This window comes from Triturus cristatus, chromosome 2_2 (genome assembly GCF_964204655.1).
Source record: "Triturus cristatus chromosome 2_2, aTriCri1.1, whole genome shotgun sequence".
In the NCBI taxonomy this organism is placed as follows: Eukaryota; Metazoa; Chordata; class Amphibia; order Caudata; family Salamandridae; genus Triturus; species Triturus cristatus.
In genome coordinates this window covers 661,990,095-662,010,734 of record NC_140582.1, presented here as the reverse complement: position 1 = coordinate 662,010,734, position 20,640 = coordinate 661,990,095, and the positions used below count along the sequence as shown (strand labels likewise).

At 46.8% G+C, this 20,640-nt stretch overlaps 1 protein-coding gene across 2 annotated transcripts in view; it reads left to right on the top strand.

Moving 5' to 3' along the window:
* GLRA3 (glycine receptor alpha 3) overlaps positions 1-20,640 on the top strand; it is a 693,846-nt gene that overhangs the window by 586,731 nt on the left and 86,475 nt on the right. For both annotated transcript variants that reach the window (XM_085641854.1, XM_085641855.1), the window contains one exon: positions 2,420-2,557. In XM_085641854.1, coding sequence (XP_085497980.1) covers positions 2,420-2,557 — 138 coding nt within the window. The remainder of the gene's footprint in view (positions 1-2,419; positions 2,558-20,640) is intronic.

Here is a 20,640-nt window from a genome sequence, read left to right as displayed (position 1 = left end):
ACCCAGAACCCAGCAGGCCCTACTCAACTGGACCTCCCTCACCACCAACGATACCCTCAAGTTCATGAAGAGCATCCACTCCGGAACCCCCTCGGATCCCTACCTCATCACATATTCAACAGAGCCTGTGCCTGCACTGCACCCAAACTCTGCTGCACAATCAACTGCTCCATCGAATCCACCAGCTTCCGAGAAGACTAGAAACACACCAAGATCAATCCCCTACTGAAGAAACCATCTACCAACCCGACGGACCTCAATAACTACAGACCCAGCTCACTGTTCCCCTTCCGAGCCAAAGTCCTTGAGAAAGCCATCAACACCCAACTCTCTGAGCTCATGGAATCAAATAACATCCTTGACCTCTCTCAATCTGGATTCAGAAGAGACTATAGCACCAGGACCAATCTCCTCGTCGCCACAGACAACACCAGCATCCTCCTTGACAGAGGCAAAACCACCTCCTTCATCCTCTTGGACCTCTTGGCCACTTTCGACACCATCTCCCACAACACCCTCTGAGCTAGACTTCACAAAGTCTGCATCCACAACAAAGCCCTTGACCGGATCCACTCCTTTCTCACAGACCTTACACAGAGAGTCAGACTTCTACCTTTTCTCTCAAATCCCACATAAATCAGCTGCGGAGTGCCATAGGGCTCCTCCCTGACCCCCAACCTTTTCAACATCTACATGGCCCCACTTGCAACCAACATTAACAACCACAGACTCAACTTATGCCGATGACCCCCAGCTGATCCTTTCCCTCTCTGACGAACCCACAGCCTCCAAGAACAACATCCACAGCAGAATGAAGGCAGTAGCCACCTGGATGAAGTACAGCTGCCCAAGCTCAACTCAGACAAGACTTATGTCCTCATCATGGGCCCGACCCCTCTGTCTGGGACGAGTCGTGGTGGCCTGCAGAGCTTTGAAACCCCAATACACCCATGGGCCATGCACAAAACCTCTGCATCATCCTGAACTTCTCACCTACAATGAACCATCAGATCAATGCTGTCTCGTCATCCTGCTTCCACAAGCTTCGCCTGCTCTGAAAAATCCCCAAGTGGATTCCCACTGAGAAAAGGAAAACAGTCACCCATGCACTAGTCAGCAGCAGACTCAACTATGGCAACACACTCTAAGCCGGCACCACAAAAAAACTCCAAAGTAAGCTGCCAAACATCCAAAATCCTCAATCCTGAAAATACCTCACTGCAGCTACATCACCGACCACCTGAGAGACCTCCAATGGCTCCCAGTCTACAAAAGGGTCACCTACAAGCACATCATGCACGCCTACAAAGCCCTCCACAATGCCGGATCCGCATACCCAACCACCACTTCTCCTTCCACACCCCCACCAGACATCTCCGCTCGCCCATCAGGCCTGGTCACCATCCCACAGATCCACAGGGCCACCGCTGGAGGAAGATCCTTCTGCTACCTCGCTGCAAGGACCTGGAACTCCTTTCCTATGCATCTCAGGCATTCTCTGTCTCGATTGAGCAAGGACCTCAATATCTGGCTTTTTCACTGAATAACAGACAGCATTTCTGAAATGAGTGGCTGTGGGCCAATAACACCTGGTATTGATCTACTCCAACATTCCAATGCTCACGTTTCTGTTTCTCCTTGTGTAATGGAGAACATTTTTCCCTCGGTGAGCAGAATGTTCTTCCACCTTTATCCCTTAGTAATTGCCTTCTGCGTCATTATAGAACTTCCCCTACACCTTGGGACTTTAAAACTGGTATAACACTCAGCAGCCAACAATAATTGCAACAAACTATCACAAGTGCTCATTTGAAAGGCCCTCTACCCACACATATATATTAGATGAAAGGGTTTTCAAAAAGGTCAAATATTTTCCCTACTTAGGCACACATTTGACCGTGACTACCAGATTTAAGAAGTGTAAAGTAGATTATCAAAAGTTATGTGGCATTAGCTAGCAAAGAGGGAGTTTTGTGAGTCCTTGCTTATCAAATATCATTCCCTCCACACATTAACCCTCTCATACATCTACCTCCCAACATTTGATAACATCCATCTGTTTTCCTCACAGCTCCACAAATTACAGAAATGCTTGATACTGGAACCCACAAACCTAAATATATCTCTGACCTGGACACGTTCTTACACTTCGGAGTCCACCATGGGAGTGTCCATGATGGCACAATATGCAGATATCTAACCCGCATCTCTGTACTGTTTAGCATTAATTTGTTGGAGGATTTCGCTTCTAACTCAGTGTATTTATTGGAGATTGACTGATGCTTTGCTTGTGAACAGATACACAGAATATCATATTGCATTCACTTTTGTACTTGTAAAATGCACTATTGTGTCTCTGAGTACTTAGAAAGCACTTTATTTATTGGAAGACATTTTAAAAGGGCTTCCTCTTTTGCAGTTGGATATACAATGAATGATCTCATTTTTGAATGGCAAGAGCAGGGTCCTGTACAGATAGCCGATGGACTCACATTGCCACAGTTCCTTTTGAAAGAAGAAAAGGACTTACGTTACTGCACCAAGAACTACAATACAGGTATGATTAAGAACCCTCTTCTCCTTTGTAGTTGTAAGGTGTTGTAAGCTGTTGAAATGACATATGACAGGTTAGTCATGCATTTAATTTCCCATAAAATAAATAAATGCTCAGTTAATTGACAGATACACAACTAACCACAGAGGCATAGATTACGTGCATGCTGGTGCAATTATAGCCCAACATTTTTAGTTTAAATAGATTAAACCTGTCCTGGTGCATTTTTGCATCAACTATACCAATTTATGTAGATTGCAAAAGTACTGGTGAAATCTTACACAAATGTTTCCAGTTTACATCGATTATACCTGCGCACTTATGCAACAAAATGTCAGTTTTTCATCGATTTTACCGGTGTATTTAGGGAACTTTATGACAAATTAGCTCACTTCTTTCTCATCAATGGTTGATTGGCTGAGTGAGTGAGCCCCAAAATTGCCTTTGTTTTATATGACGTCATATAGAATAGTCATCTAAAATCCGAAGATAAGAAATACGTTTTCTTCTTCAGAAAATGACCAAAAATAATTTCCTTGTATCACCTTTCATTCATGAAGCCCTCTTGATTTCAATGATTAATTGTAGTGAAGAGTCACACGAAAAGGTAAGTTGAAAGCTTGATTTAGGAAGATCTGAAAGCACCCTCTGCTTGCTGGAGTAAGAAAAACGTATATATTTGAAAAAAAGGGGACCCCTACAAAACCAATGAGGTTGTTATACGTAGTGAATATTAAACAAGATTAGAAAAAATTATAACAACCATGAATGAAAAAATGCCATTAATTGCCAGGTATATATCTATATGAGGTGAATGCTTTCAATTGAATTGGATTCACAAGTGCAACTGAAACAAATTGAAGTATTTAAAATCATTTATTTAATACATTTTTTTATATAAAAATTGTGACATGAATGACAATTAATTGAAAATATGATATAAAACACATATACACATGGAGAGAATGATACTCAGTTCAAAACAAAATTGATGAAAGCAAAGCGGTGGATGTAAGAAAAACGTATAACAGGTCCACCTCATCAACATTCTAAGGCAGCCTTCATTCAAGATTCTAAGGGTGAACCATGGGAAAGGAGGGGAGGGGGTGGAAGGAATAGACCATAGGAAAAATTACAACACATCTTCCTCCCTGAAGGAAAAGAAAGGAAGGGAGGGAAGGCAGGGGAATGAGGTACAATAAAACAACAGAAGAATAGCATAAATAGTGTCTTACGCAGAAGACAAAAATGTATATACAGATGAAAAATGTGGCTAGTTCACCCTACTTTGTAATCTTTGTGCCAATCAGGAGCACTTCTAAATCTTATTCCTCTTCTCGCTTGTGCGTCTCTAGACCCGTCACCAAAGTCGAGGGGCAAACTGTCCTTTCTAGGTCCTTTCACTTCAGGGCTTATGGCTACACGATCCATGCTCCATTTTTTCCCATCTTCCATAATGACCACATTCTTCTTAACCTCTCTTATTTTCTCAGGAGCAAAATATTTGTCGCCTTTACCACCAATGCCAATAGGTTTTCTTATGTTAACTTTTTGCCCTGGTCTGAGAAATCTATCCTTCACACCCCATTCCTTGTCATACTATTCCTTGTACCTCTTTTGTTTGGATTCCACACTCGCACAGTATTCTTCCTGATTGATTATTACCTTATCTTTCGGGCAAAACCAGTTGGGAGACAACTTTGATCCCGCCTGTCTCCCCCTAAGCAACTCAAAGGGAGAATGACCGGTGGTGAGACTGGGTGCGGTATGGTACGAACACAGCATGTCTCTTATTGCAGACTCAATGTGCTTTCCTGATTTTACAACAAGTTGGATACACTCCTTTAACATACGATTTGCCCTCTCAACTTTACCATTTGCTTTCAGACAATACAAAGGAGTTCTAATGTGGGTAATGGACATGTCTTTTAAAAACTCTTTCATTTTCTCCGAGACCAACTGGACACCATTGTCCGTAATTATGGTGGAGGGAATACCTTCTTTAGAAAATACTTCACTCAGAAACACAATAAGACTTTTCGTGTTGATATGATTCACAAATTTATATGTGATCCAGTCCGAGTAGTAGTCGATGAGCACTAACAGGTACCAATCCTGCGGTCCCCTAGCAGGTATTGGGCCTGAAATGTCAAAACCCAGCTTGTCCCAAGGAAACTTGGGAACTTCTACAGGTATGAGAGGGGTATGTCTTGTGCTTCTTGATTTATCACTCAAACCACAGGCATAACACTCCTTAACCTTATCTTCCATTAAATGATCCATGCCAGGGAACCAATATTCTGCTCTTAATCTCGCTTTGCATAAACTCCTCACTAAATGTCCCTCGTGAGTGAGCTCAATTATTGGGATTCTCATCCCTTTAGGTGGAACAATTTTCCCTGATTTGAGAAGATTTTCATCAATTGACAGATCATCTCTTACATTCCAAAACAGTTGTATTTCTTCAGGAAGACATTTACATTTGTTGGGCCAACCATTGGTGACATATCTTTTCACTTTGCCATTGACCTCATCTCTTTCCATGTGATGATCCCTTTGAGCTTTTGATACAGCAGGAAGACTAACCTCCATCACACTCTCAATACCAGTAGCATCTACATTATCTTTCTCGATGGGTGCTCTAGATAAGAAGTCTGCAACTTTATTAAGATGTCCACGAACATACACCATCTTAAAATTGTAGCGTGGAAGACCCAGCTCCCATTTTGCAATGCGGGGAGTCATGCTTTCCATTTCTTTTTTCGTAAACAAAGACAGTAGAGGTTTGTGATCTGTGCATACTTTAAAAGGTACACCCCACACATAGAATCTGAAGTGTTTTATTGCCCAATACACGGCTAACGCTTCTTTTTCCACTGTTGAATAGTTTGTTTCAGCTTTGGACAAAGTTCTGGAAGCAAAAGCCACAAATTTTATCTTGTTGTCAACTCTTTGTGATAAGGTGGCACCATAACCTCTACCACTTGCATCTGTGGAGATGATGGTGTCCTTTCCTACATCAAAATTTCCAATGAATGGGGCCGAAATTATCTCTTCCTTTATACTCTCAAACGCTTCCATTTGATCATTACCCCAAATGAACATGCTGTTTTTCTTTATGAGATCTCTGAGAGGTTGTGAAAGCATTGCAAAATTTCTAATGTACTTAGCCATATATTCAGCTAAATCTAAAAAAGACAATATGTCATCTCTACGCTTGGGGATAGGCGCTTTTCTCACCGCATCTACAAGATCAATTTTTGGTTTTATGCCTTCTTCCGAAATTGTGTGACCTAGGTAGTCGACTGAGGTGACACCTATTTTACATTTGCTCGCTTTAGTGGTAAACCCCACTTCTCTTAATCTCTTGAGAACCAAAGTTGCATTGGAGTTGGGTTCAGTCTCACTTGAACCGTAGATCAAAATATCATCCTGAAAACACATAGGGCCTCATGTAGGTAGCCAAATACCGGTCGGTAACGGCCGATTTTCGGTAAATATGCCGTTACCGACCGGTATTCAGACAAGTGAGATGTAGGAGTCCAAAAACGACTTTTCGGTAAATATGAGGCGGTAAATACCGAATCATATTTACCGAATTCTAAAATACCGATTCATATTTACCGAAGACATAATTAACGAATCGGTAAACATGAAGTGGTAAATATGAAGTGGTAAAATCTAAAATGACATGTAGGAGCACTCGGTAATTAAGAAATCCAGTAAAATCGGTAAATAAGAGTCGGTAATTAACACGGATTGAAAGCAGGTGGTAACCATCAACAATGCATATAATCAAACCCAAAATGCAACAGCGTGGACAACATGGCCGCTATGTACGTCATTGCAAGGCGCCTACGTCTACAGGCAGCAGGACTGAGGGTGTGGCGACGGGAGGAACAAATCTACAGACAGCGCATCACACTATTCCAGCTGACTGATGCAGAGATACATGAGAGGTACAGGCTAGACCCCGAAACCATCATGGACTTAATCAGGGACCTACACCCACTCCTGGACCATCCAATAAGAAGGGCGCACGCCATACCCCCACATGTGCAGGTGCTCTGCAGCCTACATCTGTTGGCATCCGGCAGTTATCAGGTGGTGATAGCTGCGGTGGGTGGGGTATCCCAGAGTTGCCTGTCACGTTTCTTCATGAAGTTCCTGGATGCCATGATGCAGAGAATGCACCACTACATAAGCTTCCCGAACACACAGGCTGCACTGCAGAAAACAAAAACTGACTTTTATCACATGGCACAGTTCCCCCATGTCATCGGCTGTATTGATGGTACACACATCCCAATCTGTCCTCCAGCTGATACAGAGCACATCTACAGGAACAGGAAGTCCACCCACTCCATCAATGTGCAGGTGATCTGTGATGCAGGGAACATCATCACAGATATAGTTGCAAAGTTTCCGGGGAGCACCCACGACTCTTACATCTTCCAGAATAGTGGGATCTACACACGACTGAGTGCCGGAGAATTCGGAGAGGGATACCTGCTAGGTAAGTAACAGTGACGCCCCTTGAAACCTGCAAATCATAGTGTATAGAGGCTTGTTACTGATGGTTCCCTTTTACTCATCCAGGCGACAGTGCATATGCATGCCGGTCATTCATCCTCACTCCCTACCTACACCCAGCAACCCAGAGTGAGAGACGATACAACGTGGCACACAAAACAACACGCAATGTGGTGGAGCGCACGTTTGGACTACTGAAGAGCAGGTTCCGCTGCCTCCACAAGAGCGGAGGCGCACGCCAGTACAAACCCATCACCTGCTGCAAGATTATTGCCACTTGTGCAATGCTGCACAACCTTGCCACGAAAAAAGGTACAGATGTGGAACTGACATATTTTGAGGACAACGAGGATGAGTCAGGCCAGCCAGAGGGCAACGCAGCTAGAGTGCCAACTGCAATCGATGGGAGAGAGAGACGGGCAGTGATCACATGCAACTATTTCTGAGTAAGTAAGGGGACACAGCGAGTTGTGAGAAGTCCTGACGTAGTTTTAATGTGGCACCACGCCATGAACACATGAACAGGCCAATCTGGCAATATACCATCTATACAAGGAGTATGTCCAGGGTTACGTCACCCAATGGGAAGTGGCTAAGCAGGGCCACATCAATGTTTGCGCATACGCGCTGCAGTGGTGGATTGCACGGCCTGTGCATCCTCACTAGAGCCAACCCCAAGCCGCCTGCTGCTCCTGCGTGCTTCTGGGACGGGGGGTGTGATGCTGCTGCTGGTGTCGATGCTCTCCGCAGCATCCCCTGCAGCAGTTGTCGACGCCTGACTAGTCAATAGCACCCCTAGTGCACTTGTCACCTGCACCATCCCCCGAGACAGGTCGCTGCAGCACTGTGTTAGGCCCTCCTGCATCGTCACAGAGCGCCGGCACAGCAGAGAAGTCGCAGTTGCCAGACGGTTGAGTGCCCTGCTGGTGGTGTCCCGTCTCTGGCGTTCCCGGCGCCGTGCTTCGATGTCAGCATCTAATTTGCTGCACAACTGCTGGATTGACTGGGACATGTCCCGAATGCCCGCAGCCATGCCGCTAATGTTAGTGTCCATGTTGACTAATGTCGTCTTCATCACCCGCATGTGCCTCTGGACTGACATGACTGCCTTTGATTGCAGGCGCTGTTGCTTCAACATTTGGCCCTCGAGCCCCAAGAAGACACCATGGCCGTCAGTGGGTGCTGGTGGACTCTGGACACGCGACCTGCGGCGCCCTCTTGCTTTCGTCTGTGCTGCCTGTGAGGTGTGGGGCACAGTGGCATGGCTCCCTTCCTGGGGCCCGGTGCGGTCTTCTGGGCCCATGCTGTCATCTGACGAGGTGTCTAAGGCTCGTAGCCTGGCTGCTGGACACCTCCTCATTCTCACACCTGCAAGCGGAGATGTGGCCGGTGAATCGAACATGAGTGGCGATGCTGGCTCTGGTGGTGGTGATGCTGGCTCTCGGTGAGGTGATGCTGGCTCTGTGTGCGGCGAGGCTGGCTGTGTTGGTGGTGCGGCTGCCAGTGGGCCTGCTCCCTGGTCTGCACTTGTGCTGGCTAGAGGTGATTTATGTGGCCGGTGTGCCGTCTCTCCTGCAGCATGCCCTGTCCTGCATGGTGTCACATCTGTGGACAGAAATACAACATTGGCTCAGTGTCCCCGAAGGGCTGCATTGCAAGCGTCACAATAAATCATTTCACATTCCAATATGTCCCCTGTCTCCTTGTGCCTCGAGTGCGTGACATGCCTTGTTGCCCTGTAACATTTACGTCATGGTTAGTGTTGCCCTGACTACATCTCCCGGAATGCATTGCCTGTCTGCACTGACACGTGTGGACTGCAGTGTGATTCTCGTTTCACAATGGGGGATGTGGGATAGGGGTAGGGGGGGCAACACTGCTGTGCTTTCGTCTTACCTTGGTGTGTTGCGGCTCTGGCAGAGCTGTCGGCGTCCCCAAGACCCACAACGCTCTCTTGCTCGATTGTGGCCGCCACCAGCTCCTCCAGTTCGGTGAGGGCAGGTGCCCTGTTGGTTCCACCTCCGGTCTGGCTGGCCTCCTTCTGGATGTCGCCCATCTTCCTCTTGGTTACAATCCTGAGGTCATACCAGCGCTTTTTGAGGACCTCAATGTCCCTGTGGGTCACTCCCACAGCATTGACCTGCGCCTGGATGGCCAGCCATATGTTGCGCTTTTCAGCCTCAGGCACTTGCAGGGATTGCCTTCCAAACAGCTTCTGGTGCTGCTTCACCACCTCCTCCACCAGCACCTGGAGTTCCTTGGGGCTAAATTTCAGCTTCCTCCTCCTTTCCCCTCCGTCTTTCTGTGTTCTCTGGCTGGACATGCTGTTCGTTTACCCGCTCGCACATGCAACGGCTCCCTGCCTCTCCTCTGCACTCCAAGCCTCTCCAGGGTCGGCTGATTATGTACACCTGCCTGGGTGTGGCCACTTCGGCTAATGATGTACACCTGCCTGGGTGTGGGCACTTCCTGGTTGGGTGGGCTGTCGTTGCACTGGATTGGCTGTTTCGTCAAGTCATGTGATTTGATTTACCGAATCCGTACATACCGATTCGGTATTTACCGATTCGGTAAATACCACCTCGGTATTTACCGATTCGGTAAATACCACCTCGGTATTTACCGATTCGGTGATTTCCGATTCGTATTTACCGACTGTTACCGAATCGGTAACTGTTACCGAATTTTTACCTACATATAACTTACCGATTCTAATTTACCGATTCGGTACGGCTCGGTATTTACGAACCGGTAAAATTTATTTACCTACATGAGGCCCATAGTCTTAGGACAATCTTTTAATACATGTTGCATAGCTCTTTGAAATGCAGAGGCAGCAGACGCGAGCCCAAAAGGCATCCTTAAAGATTTATAGTTGCCAAACGGGGTAGTGAATGCTGTCAATGGTTGCGAATCCGGGTGTAATTTAATTTGATCGTATGCCAAGGAAAGATCAAGCACGCTAAAAAACTTGGCTCCTTGAATCGTGCTCACCATCTCATGGATCCTCGGTAATTGATGTCTATCTACAACAATGTTTGCATTTAAGGTTCTTAAGTCCACACAAAGTCTAATGCTTTGTCCTTTGTCCTTGGTTGTGATAACAATGGGCGCCAACCATGCAGAACTTTCAATTTCCTGAATGACACCTTGGCTGACTAATTTCTCTAATTCTACTCTTAATGGCTCTCTCATGAGCAAAGGTATTGAACGTGTTTTGTGTATCACAAGGATAGCCCCATCTTTTAGGACAATTTTGTGCATATAGTTTTTCAACAAACCCAATTGTTCAGTAAAAACATCAGGAAAATCTTTGGTAAGATTGTCACCAATTACTGGGGGATCAATTAATAGAACTTGTTCAAGATCATTAGGGTCCAGTGTAATCCCTAAATCTTTTTGATGTTTCCATCCGAAAAGATTCGAACCTTTCTTGGTAATGTACACCTTCCCTACAGTGTATCTGTCCGTAAATGAAATTCTCATTCTCACCATTCCTTCCAAGGGTATTGGTTCTCTGTTGTACCCTGACGGACTTATATCAGCTTTTTCCAAATGTATGTTGTGTCTAGAGAATTTCTCATCAAACATGCTCTTATCTATTAGGGTAAAAGGATAACATGAGTCCACATACACAGTGAATTTTTCATCATCTAGTCCAATCTCACATGTGGGATACTGAATTTTTTCCTCCGTGCACCCTTCCTCAATTTGAAAAACAAATACCTTATCCTCCCTTTCCTCTTCCACCTGATTCTCAACAACATGTACTTTGGGGCTAAATGCTTTACATACTTTAGAAAAGTGACCCCTCTTGTTACATTTCCTACATAACATGTTTCTAGCAGGACACTTCCAATTGTTAGCCAAACTCACAAGTGGCGGCCATGCCTCTCAGGACAGCAACTTAAGAAGAAACCCTCTCATCCTTTTTTTGACATCTTTTAAAAAATGTATGTCTTTCAAGTACTACATTTACTTTTACTCTAAAGTTTTCCTCTAACTTCCTTAACGTATATTCATATACATCAACACCAGCTTCCTCCTCCACAGGTTCATCCTCTACAAACCTTCCAGTAATATCCTCATACATTTTTCTTACCTGTACTCCTAGATTGTGCAATAAAATGTGTTGTTTCCTTAAATTTGAAAAATTACCACCTCCTATAGCTATCAGGTACGATTTAAAAATTCCTTCCCACCTTCTCCAAGGTATTTCTGGCTCACCTAATTCATTTAAAAAGGGGGGTGGCTGACTCATACCTGCACCTGCCATGACTAAAACAAGAGTGTATAATAGTGCACCAAAAATAATATAAAGAAAGTAAACGTGGCTTTATAAAGAAAAGCTGTTGAGAAAAAGGTTAATAACCATTCTCAATTGAATACAAATATAATAATATCCAGTAATAATGGAAACTACACACGTTGTAACTAAATAAATCAAATTGTTCCCTTTGTATGCAATAGTCCGCTTTCTATTACCATGAAAAACTAGATTACCATTACCCAACAAGCAGTCTTAACAATAGAGCGGAAACGGTCGCACAGTGATGAGGGAAGCATCGAAGTTTACCTCAGAAGCAGTTCCTGCAAAGCGTTAAGTAAACAAAGATGCAGTCCCGCTTGACTATAAAAACGTCTCACCAAATGCTGCAGAAACTAAAGAACAGTTCGCCAATGCTGCGTTATCGCTGGGATGGACGGTATTTCCAAAGTCGAAGAGTGGACGGCACACTCTCAAAAATGTCCCCGTGAATCAGGACTTTACTCTTGTTCACCACTCTACTTAGGGAACTTGTGCACCACGATGTGAAAAGTAACGACGCTTCCTCAGAGACAGTTCCTTTCGCCCGTCAAGTATAGCAGACTTACGATCCTCTGGAAAACAAAAGAAATGCGTCTTACACAATGCTCCAGATGCCAAAGGATGGTCCGCTCAGACTCCGTAACCGCTGGTAGGCATAACGTCTCTATTTTCGAAAAGTGGACGGCACGCTTTTAATGATGTACTTTCCCTTGCTCTCCAATCCTCGACGAACACCTCACACATGTGTAAGGAGCAGCTAAACGTGTTGATACTTCCCTTTTCCTTCGAGTGGGTGACAGATTAAAAACTGCCAAAATATTCATTAAAATGTCCTAAGCTTTCAAAACTGCCTCACCGCTATGCCTGTAGAAGACACCTGTAAAGACCATCCATTAAAAATTGAGTCCACTTCTGCTCGATTCGTTCCCATCTCAAGCACACATCCAGCAAGTCGAAAATCAACAAGGGGGGGGGGGGGGTGCAGCGCTGTCCCTGTTACAGCATCCCTTTCGCTCATCGCCAAAATGTAGTGAAGAGTCACACGAAAAGGTAAGTTGAAAGCTTTATTTAAGAAGATCTGAAAGCACCCTCTGCTTGCTGGAGTAAGAAAACCGTATAACAGGTCCACCTCATCAACATTCTAAGGCAGCCTTCATTCAAGATTCTAAGGGTGAACCATGGGAAAGGAGGGGAGGGGAGAGGGTGGAAGGAATTAACCATAGGAAAAATTACATCAATCCCAAACCAAAAGTCATATAGAAGGTTGGTAGGACTGATGGAGATAAAATGCAAGAAGAAACTCACAGTTGGCAGGACTGATCGGCAGACAGGTGGGAGGACTGACTGATGGATGGAAAAACACATGGACGAAGGGAAAAATGGGTCAAAAAGTTGGATGGATGGATGTGTTGTTTTTTGGGTAGATGAATTGATGGATGAATGGAATTATGGATGCATGCAGAGAGGACTGAAGTGTGGGTTGCGCAAATGTATGGAAGGTGGATGGACAATCCAACAAGTGGACATACAGATCAAGAGTTGTCCGATGGACCCAGGAATTGAAAAGCAGGGAGGAGTAGCAAAATAATGAACAGCGGAAGAGTGATATAGGTTGAGACAGCCTTCAAAAATCTGTGTAAAAAATGTTATGTAGTGTGGATGTGCATTCATTAATTATGAAAGTATCTAGCGAGAATCACACATTTAAGGACCTTAAATGGCGGTTCTAATTATTTTTCCACAGTTACCAACATACTTAACCAGGATACACTCCACCCTTTGAATTATGTGCAAACCAACTTAACAAGCATGGAGCTCTATAGAAATTAGCAGATAATTGTTTGAGTTAGATAACTGCTTTAATATTTGTGAAAGCCATTGAAAGTTATTTACCGTACTAAGATATTTTTGAAGAATGAGCCACTAATCAAAGACTTACAATTGACAAAATATTTTCTATTAACATGGTTTTTAGTTTAAATATTGATACAGAAGCCATGCTTTCATGCATTCAAATAAATCACATGATGGCCTCCAGCATATATCATAGTGCTATCATATTTAAGAAAAATATAATATCCTATTCTAATAAATAGAATTTCTATCCCATCATAAGCAACTAGGATTGGCAAACATTTCTACGTACTTTAGATCAATCACGATAATTAAGTAGTAAAATATGCATGAAAATAATTTAGGAGGCAAACTGTATAGGCTACATTAACTATGGAGAAACCTACAATTGTAACATATATTAATTTCACGGACCGTGTTTTTATACTGAAACTTAAGCCAGAGTCCCCATATTTGCAAAGCTGCTTAAGAAAGGGAGGGATATTACGGACATTCCCAGACTGCTCTGTGTTTCACGTTGTTCAATTAATGGGATTTGTTAGCCGTGCAAGCCAGACATGCACCTTATCTTTTATATGCTTAAATTTGCATTTCATCCTCACAATTACATTATTTTAGAAATAAACGTAATGTTTAAAGCCAACCCTAAGGCCAGTCTTTGGCTAAGACCTCTCACAAACGGTTTCGGATGACATTAGGGCCTCATTACAATGTGGTTCGGACTCATTTACTGCTGCAGTCCGACCGACGCATTAGGATGCATGCGATCAGAAGCTGCAGTAAGAGGGCAGAGCGACAAACTCTGACGGGCTGGTTGCAAACTCCTCATATTCCTTCAAGAATGGCATTTCCACATTCAGGATTATGATGTCAGTTTCTGACAGCCTTTCCTTATTGGCCTTTCCGACATGGAAACTCTGTCGGAAAATGACTTTGGGGGCCCCTAGCATGGACCCCTTCCCCCTTAGCCCTCTGAATGTGGGCCTGGGGGCACCACTTAACATCCATGCACCATGTGGAAAGCACCCTGAGGTGCCTGCCACACGTGCAGGGATGTTTAAAAACTTACATCTTTTAATGGGTGCTTGTGCTGCGAGCGATTTCGGCCCGCCGCACAAGCTCCCATTGAAAAATTTACATCTGCGACCGCACCATGTGCAGTTGCATCCTAGTTGTGGGGTGTGGATCTCAGACCTGAGGTCAGTCGGTTCCCAATCTGCAGCGATGTCTGTCAGAGGCAACTCGGACCAACATCGTTATTAGAGCCTATATATTGTTTTAATTTTTATAGCATAACCCACCATTGTAATGGCACCATAGTGCATTAGGAGCATGCACACCAGACTGGGAACCAAATGCAGCCCTGGCAAACATTTTCAAACCAGCCCGGTACCTTACCCCGTCTCACCATCTCCTCTCTCCTTCTCTCTCTCTTTCTCTCTCCCAAAACATCTGCTGTGTGGTGCCTGCTACAATTAACCTGGGGGGCAGTGGCAGAGGCGCCAGCAGCAGTCCTCTACCTTTAAAAAGGACCTCAAAAGGCTCCAGCTCTCCAAGCAAGTGCCAGATGGACTCACTTGGTAGTCTGGCCCTGCTGAGTGCCCATTCAAGCCGACCTGGGAAGAGCATCCTTCGACCTGGATGAACATTGCTTGGTAGTTCAGTTTTAATGGTGTTTGGTTGTACTTAGCTAGTAAAAAATATGTTCAGTGTTATGTTTCGAAATGGTTTGTTTCATTTGGTGTGAAATTAAAGGAGTTCACTCTCGAGGATATTTGGGATGTTTTACATGAATGAGTAGGAGGGCTGAAGGGATCTCTGTCTATAAAAATCTGACCCTCTCCTTTTTCCTTGCATGGAGATGTAACGGGTTGCCATGTGCAGATTGCAAGCTCAGGTTTGTTAACTCCAAGGCAAGTGATATCCAAACATATGAATTAACATGGTAGACAGAATCCAGCCCAAACTCCACGCTGGGCTGGAGGCTCAGTTCCCCAGCTGCCAGATAGCTCCCTCAATGTAACTAATAATGCCACATGAGAGAAGAGATAACTGTAATGTGTGGAGCAGGGGAGGGCGCATGGGGCCTGGCGCACTTGGCAGACGCGCAGCATAAATAACTGGAGACCCACACACTGCTTGGGTCAGCGGCGGACTGCCTAGCGCGGTCACGCCCCCATTTTTTTTATTTTGCGCTCCGCCATCCAGCACGAGCGCTGGGGCCGGACATTTCCGGTGTGTGCGTCAGTGCCAAAAGCTGGCATGCTAACTCACCACATCCCTTCCCAACTCAGTCCTTGACTGGATCCCAAGTGTCTCATAGTTCACTTACTTGACAGGCAAAGTCTCTCAGGCGAGTGCTCGGCTGGGGGTTGCTCCTCAGAGCATACCTGTGCTGGCCATGGCTGGACCTGGGCTCTGCGGCTGATTCGCTGGGTGGGGGTGGTGTCTCTGGGGGCCTCTGGGTTGCTTCTGGGGCTCTTGGTGGGGAGGCAGACTCTGGATTGTAGTCCTCTGCCTCTCCCTAACCACAGTGTCGCCCTCAGCTTTCCAGGATCGCGGGTTTCTTCAGAACAGTGTTCAGGGTTGACCACCTGTTTGAACCATGAGATGTTGCGGGTTACGTCTTCCCCTTCCTTGCCAACTGTCACCATGGTTCCCTTTACGTCGGTCACAGTCCAGTAGCCCTGTTCATAGCGGGTATGGATCTTTCCCCCTGTCCTCCAGTCCCTCATGATGACGGTGTCTCTCCGTTGCAGCTGACGAGACACAGCTCTTCTGGTATGGCTGGCTGTGATGTTGGGTTGCTTCCTCCTCTGGATGGTGCCTTCTTCATCAAAGGGAGGGGGGTCCACCCTGGGGTGATAGGGAAGCCATCACAGCAGGAACCATTGAACATTAGCGACCCTGGTGCCTGTCGCGTGGAGCTTTGAGGGGTGCTCCGGTATTCCCGCAGGAACATCTGTAGGTGCTGTTCCGGATTGGCTTGCTCAGCCATGGCGATGCGTAGGGCTTTGTTGATTGTCCTCATATATCATTTAATCTCACAGTTAGCTTGGGGCCACTGCTGAGTGATGTGTCTGTGCCGGATGCCATGGCGTTGCATGAACTCCTGGAACTCAAGCCCTTGGAACAGGGGCCCGTTGTCGCTTCGGAGTTCTTCTGGGCATCCACACATAGTGAATATTTTATCCAGCGCGGGGACGACGTGGGAGAAGGTTGTTGAGGGGACAACCTCTACGGTTGGGTACTTCGAGTAGCTGTCAATCAGAGCTAGGGTAACTCTGCCATCCGGGAAGATCCCGAAGTCCACGCTCAGTTTCTCCCATGGATTCTTCCCATGCTCTTCAGTGTAGATGGGCTTTTTTGGGCCACTTTTCACCTGACAGGAGGGGCACCGCCGGACTGTCTCATCGACACGGGCATCCATACCCAGGAACCAGACTTTCTTCTGTATGCGGGCCTTCATCTTCTCTACGCCTTGGTTTCCTCCGTGGGTGAGCTGTGTCGCTTGTGACTGGAGTGATGCTGGGATCACAATCCGAGAGCTTCTCAGCAGGATTCCTTGTTGGGTAACGCTCAGTTCATTCCTGACCCTCCACATTTGTATTAGATTCTGTTTCTCTGGGCCCGCCAATGATTTGGCTGATTGTAGGAACTGATGCCAGTGCCCTCCTTAGACGGATGCTCGGACCATGGCAATGACTGGGTCTGCCTCACCTGCAGATGCCATCTCCTCAAGGGTCAGCACTCGAGGTCACGTGAGTGCCGAGATCATGTTCAGGTGGGCCTCCGTGGGGTCAGTGCTCTGTTCTTCACATCCATCTTCCGATGGCCCTGGGTGTCCTGAGAGGAAATCGGCAGAGTTCTTAGTGCCCTTTGGCCTACGGGACTGGCGTCTACTAGTATTTCAGTCTGTTTAGTGGGGTTGAAATAAACCAGCGTGGTGGGATCGAGGAGAGCACTCTTGACTGCTTGAAACGCTGCATCTTCGCCTGGGCCCCACTGCCACATGGCATTGGCTCGCATGAGATTCCGGAGTGGCTACGTGATGGTGGCTAGGTCCGGGATGAAGCGCCACAGTAGGTGGCCATCCAGAGGAAGCTGCGAAATTCAGCTACTGTGAGGGGTGCTGCTGTGTTTTTGATGGCCTAGGATTTCCGGGGGTTGACCTGGATTCCACCCTGCGTGAATGTGTAGCTGTAGAATTCTATTCGTTGTTGGAACCGCAGACACTTCTCCCGATGTAGTGTGACCCCATGGTCCTGTAGCCTTTGCAGCGTGGTTCTCAGGGGCCGAGGTGTTCCTCGGGTATCTGTGAGTGGATGAGGTTGTCGTCACTCACGTTTAGTACACCCGGTAGCCCAACCAGGATCTCTTTGACTGCATTCTGGAAGATTTCGTCCGCTGAAAATATGCCGAAATTCAGGACCTTGTATCTTCTGAGTCCTAGGTGCGTGCTGAAAGTTGTTATCAGCTGATGATAGCCCGCATTCAGGTCTAATTTCTAAAACCACCTAGACCCATTCAGGTCAACCACAATTTCGTCTATAGTCGGAGTGATGTGGCGTTCTCTTCAAATGGCCTTGTTGGGAAGGCGCATGTCAATGCAGAGTCTTATTAGCCCTGGTTGGCGAGGCTTTTCAGTGATCACCATGGGGGACACATATGGTGTGGGCCCTGAGACCTTTTCGATGACCCCTTGGTCTTCTAGCTGCGGCACCTCTTCTTCAACCAGCGGTCGGAGGTGGAAGGTAATCCTCCTGTGCCTCAGTGATGTCGGCAAGACGGTTGGGTCTATGTGCAGTTTGGAGGTTTTTTTATCCGTCCCAGTCCCTCGAACAGATCCTTAAATTGAGTAGTTCTTTGGTCTGGTCATCTTGCATGCTCTGGCAAACTTTACTAGTCCTAGGTCTTCTGCTACGTGGCTGCTCCGTAGTGTGTCTGCCTCTTGGTTGATGACATGGATGTCAACTGTGATTTCGGTGTCTTCTGACCGCACAGGCACGGTCATTTTGCCTCGGAGGGGTAATGGCGAATCACTCCCATAGGCTAAGATTTTTGTCTTTGAGGGTCCCAGCTCTGGCTTGGGCTTCAATTTGTTGTATTGTTGAATTCCCATGATGGTGATGGACACTCCTGTGTCTATCACTGCATTGACTTCTGACCCTGCTATCGGCACCGTGCATCGGGGTTGGGGACGTCTCTGTCTTTTCAGGGCTTGGGTGAAAGAGACTAGGTACGTCTCTCCTTCCTCATCTGATGAGGTGTCGTCTGCTTGGTAGCCGGTTGTGCCCGTCACCTTCCTTCCTGGCGAGGACGATATCGAGACGCTTGATAGTTGACGGACCATTCTTCGCATAGGCTTGGGTCACTTGCCTTCTTTTTGCGGTGCTTTCTTTCTGCACACTGAGGCAAATTGGTTCGTAATTCCGCAGTTGGTGCATGTCTTTTGTGCTGGACATGACCGCGGGGGATGTTCCTCGTAACCACAGTACCCACATTGGCTTTTTCGGGTTGGCGGTGGGCGATCTCTTGGTTTGTTTGTCCTGTCCCGCATCCTGACGTCATGGGCACGTTCAGTCTTGACAGCGAAGCCTTTTTCTGTGTTGTGCATAAGCGCAAGGTCCATTCCTTCTGCACACGTGGCTGAAAGATCATGGGACCATGCCAACACCAGAATGTTGTTCATTATATGTTCGGCTGCCTTAGGATGAGGCCTTGCAGGACTTTACTGCGGATCCCCAGAATCAGTTGTGCCCTTATTTCTTCTGCGGCTCTGTCCCCTACGAGGTGAGTACTAACAAGATCCCTCAGCCTTGCGTGAAAAGAGTCCACTGATTCTCCTTCTCTTTGCCTCGCTTGCCTCAACTTGAAATGTCCGAAATCAGGATTCAGTTGCGGGTCAAAATGTGCATTCAATGCAGCTACCGCTGCTGCGTCGGGGGTCCGGTGGCAGGTCCGGTGTGTCAAGAATTCCGGTCATACAAGGGAAACACGCCCTTATGTAAACAGGAGAGCTGTTACATAACTCAAGGAAAACACGCCCTATAAAGGGAGGAACCGGGAGGTACAAGGCTGTCGGATATTGTGTTTACACCGACGTACCTGCTTCGTGAAGAGCAGTGTTCCGGAGTGGTGCTCCAGTAAGGCAAGAACGGAGGTAGGTCGAGTCGTTACTCCCTGGGCCGTGTCTTGCCCCATCGTCACCTGTGAAGGACCCGGAAGCTCTACCGGTCAACCATTGAGCTTCGCTTTTTGACTCGGCTGAGTCCAAGCGCAGTGGCGCTTTTGCTGGTTGGAGTCGTAACTCCCAGCCCGACCAGAGACACAGGGACTGCCAGCTGTAACGCACACCAGGAGGTGTTTGCCGCGTTACAGATTTGGAAGTCCACAGGATCGATCGAGCGGCTGCTCTCGGTTCAGTCTTCTTGCTTGTGATTGGGGTATCGGTGACGCATCACCAGGAGGTGACTCCGCGTCCCGGTGCAGTCTGAGGAAGAGGTTGAGCGGCTGCTCCCTTCAGGTAGAGACCCCGGCTGGGTGTTTCCCTGACTCCTCGATTCTCCCCAACACTCTTCGTGCCCCTCACCGCCTACCGATTGGCATTGTCGGCCATTTCATTTCTGCCCTCTGTTGGCATACGCCGGGATCGGCGTATATGCAGAGGACGGTTAGGACCATCCGTGCTGTGGGCTGGTAACGTACTTAGCCTGGAGGATTCCAGTGAATATAACTTTTGTTTGTTCTTTGTATTTTATTTGCCTTCATTAAAAGAACTAACCCTTCACAAGTGGTTGCGTCCTCATTGTCGTGTCTGTTAAACGATCCTGAGACGTTCAGGGCGTTACAAAATATCCGACCATAATAACACTAACTGTCTCCCGGTCGATAACAGACATGGCAACACTTGATGATGTGCTGGCTGCTTTAGCGGCCATGCAAGTTGAAGTGGCTGCCTCTAGGCAAGAAACAGCCGATGTAAAAGCCAGACTGGATGCTATCCAATTGGACCCGCTCACGCCCAGCACCTCCCTCACGAACCAGACCCCTGCGGTAGTAGTGGAAATGCCGGTAGCCATCCCCTTGGCAACACCAGAGAGGTACAGTGGGGATCCTAACACAGTGCAGGTATTCCTCACACAAGTGGCGCTACATTTATCGTGCAAACCAAAGGCGTTCCCCACGAGTCAGGCTCGTGTGGCTTTCCTTATATCCTATTTGGCTGGAAACGCGGCACAATGGGCCGTACCTCTGGTGAGCAGGGACGACCCCCTCTTATGTGATTGGGGTGCTTTTCGCGAGGAATTCCTGAAGGTATTCGACAGAAGGGCTGACTCGTACACGGCGGACCGTGAAATGCTTGAGTTGAGACAGGGATCCAACGACC